Source organism: Pteropus medius, unplaced genomic scaffold (assembly GCF_902729225.1).
Source record: "Pteropus medius unplaced genomic scaffold, Ma_sr-lr_union100, whole genome shotgun sequence".
Taxonomy (NCBI): Eukaryota; Metazoa; Chordata; class Mammalia; order Chiroptera; family Pteropodidae; genus Pteropus; species Pteropus medius.
The window spans coordinates 2,475,563-2,477,950 of record NW_024355990.1 but is presented as its reverse complement, the minus strand read 5'-3'; the positions used below and the strand labels follow the sequence as shown (position 1 = coordinate 2,477,950).

Below are 2,388 nucleotides of genomic sequence, written 5' to 3'. Positions count from 1 at the left end.
TCCCAGTGAACTGGGAAAGGGTTTGGGCACGCTTAGTCCAGAAAACTCCACACAGGGTATTTCTTAATAGGTTGGAATAGTGGCCTCTTCCCCGCAGCAGAGTAGTTGGAAGCCAGCTTCAGTGTGGCAGGCAGGCCCCGGAGCGGGGCTCTGGATTCTGAGGGGTGCAGCCTTCGTGTGGGGGCTCTGGGCCGGCTGTTCCTTCACACCCACCCTCCCAGTGTCTCCCACAGCAAGCGCCTCGGGTAGGTGTCTGCAGGGCTGCGTCCAGGTGTGTCGGGGCAGCAGCCCTCTCCACTGCAGACCCCTCCCCTCGTTCCTCTTTGTCCCCTCTGCGTATGGCTGAGGCCGGCCAGTGCCTCTCTGCACAGGGAGAAGAGGGGCTAAGTTAGCCGGACACGGCTTCTCCAGCCACACAGCTCCCTGGTTGACAGCTGGGCCACCATGGTGGTTCCCTGGGGTGGGGGGTCTCTCGATCTTGGGTAATCCTGCTTCTCTCCAGGGTCCGAGAAGGGTCTGTTCTGACCCTTTGATGCGGCAGGGTCAAAGGCCTCAGTTCCCCGTCTTGGGGTCTCGCCCTAGGCCAATGATGGGGTTACTTTCTTGTTCCTCTTTTTCTCTGCCTGTGCTGCTGGATGTGGAGCTAAGGGCTAGGACACGGGGTGACCGCCCAGCTGCCGCGTGCCCCAGCGGGGCGGGGGCGGGGGGGCAGCGCACTCAACTTTACGCTGTAGTGAGGGGAGACGCCACCAGGTGGCAGGGCAGCCACACCGCCTCCCCATGCCCCCCACCCCCACCTTCTCTGCCTTGCTGGTGCCCACGCTGCTTTCTCAGCAGGCACAGAAACCCTCGGTGGTGCCATGTCTTCCTAACTGGAAGCAGTGGACTCTTCATGTCCCACGGGTGTGGCCCGGCCGACTCGTCCCAGTTCGGGAACAGGCTCCTGCAGGCCGGGCCAGGCCCCCGCTGGCTCTGAACCGGGTCTTGCGCAGGAGCGGCTGGCTGCCCCTGCAGCTGTGACTTTCCTGTCCTGACAGTTCCCGGAGTGCTTTGAGCCTGTCCCACTTTGAACCAGGGGACCTGGGGTGGGGCTCCCTGAGTCCCCAGAGGTAGGAGCTGGTGGGGGTGGACGGGGCTGGGTGCCCACGAGCGGGTGGCACAGCCATAACGGCTGCTGCCCTTTGTAAAAAAGGCTGGTTCCCCCGAATATTTTATGCAGAGAAGGAGGGAAAATTTATAGCGGCAATTAGTTTTTCACAGTCTGGTGAGCAAGCAATTAGAAGGAAGGGGGTTTGGCAGAGCATGGTGCGGCGCAAGCCCACAGCCCTGCTCCCACCAACGGCCTGGGCTCGTGTGCAGGAAAATTAATATGTCGGCCTTTAAGCCTGTGCCCCTCCGGTGGCTGTAATTGCTCTCAAATAAATTACCCGACGCCGTGAGAAATGAACTCCAGTCTTGGTGAGACGCGTCGTGGGTTCGGTGTCAGAGCCTGGCCCCGTCCCAGCCCCTCGGCCCGAAGCGTTAAGCTCCTGGTTTGGAGCGCGCTGCTTCCCTTCCTGGTTCTCCCGCCTCTTTGGGGGTGCTGGGAGGGGGGCCCCTCCTCCAAGCCAGCCTGGAGCAGTGGGTGTACCCCGAAGCGGCTCCTTGGGGCGAGACCTCAGGTCCACCCCGCTCTCCCCAGCACCAGCGGAAACGGCCCCAGCTCTGCCGCCGCCGGCCTGTCCCTGGCCGCTGGGGGAGGCAGTCTGGAGGAGGGGATGCCCTCGGGCCACTTGGCTCCAGCAAGAGCTGGCTGCATCCTGGGACAAGCTGCCAGTCTTCTGGTGCCCGCCACCCTCTGTGCCCCGGAGCTGCCAAACCAGAAAGGATTGTCCTGGTTTGAAGAAAGAAACCTTTATTAATAATCTTAATACTGCTGATTCAAATGGTCACACCTCGGAAGCATACGGAATGGTAAGAAAGGAAGCGGGGGGCCTGGCTGCAGTCCGGGGGGCCAGGGGTGGAGCTGCTGCAGGAAAGGGCCCAGCACGGCGGGGGCTTTGTACAGAGGACGGCCGGCGGGGCGGGGCTATGTACACCAAATAGAAAAGGGGACTCGCTCGAGGAGCGTGCGCGGTGCGGAGTATAAAGTGAGACATCCTCTCTTCGGAGTCGTCAGACGGTGGCGGGGCCACGTCGGGGGCCCGGGGGTCCCCTTACTGTCTGCAGCTGCCCCGACGCCAGCCACCCCCGCCTGGCCAGAGCCGCTCGCTGTGCCTGCTGTCTGCGGCCCCCCAGCCCAGGCCGCCCCCGGCCCTGCCCTCCCTGCTCCGGCCTGGCCCTCGGGACCCGCAGCACCAGGCTGACTCCCAGCCTGGCCTGGCGGGCAGCATGAGGCGGGCCTTCCCT

At 63.5% G+C, this 2,388-nt stretch overlaps 2 protein-coding genes across 2 annotated transcripts in view; one reads left to right on the top strand and one right to left on the bottom strand.

Annotated features, from left to right (window-relative positions):
• ENGASE (endo-beta-N-acetylglucosaminidase) overlaps positions 1-249 on the top strand; it is a 9,558-nt gene extending 9,309 nt beyond the window's left edge. The window contains exon 11 of the mRNA XM_039859863.1: positions 234-249. Within this exon, the coding sequence (XP_039715797.1) occupies positions 234-249 (16 nt within the window). The remainder of the gene's footprint in view (positions 1-233) is intronic.
• A 401-nt stretch (positions 250-650) lies between these two features.
• RBFOX3 (RNA binding fox-1 homolog 3) overlaps positions 651-2,388 on the bottom strand; it is a 307,062-nt gene continuing 305,324 nt past the window's right edge. Inside the window, exon 15 of the mRNA XM_039859861.1 lies at positions 651-728. Coding sequence (XP_039715795.1) covers positions 651-728 — 78 coding nt within the window. The remainder of the gene's footprint in view (positions 729-2,388) is intronic.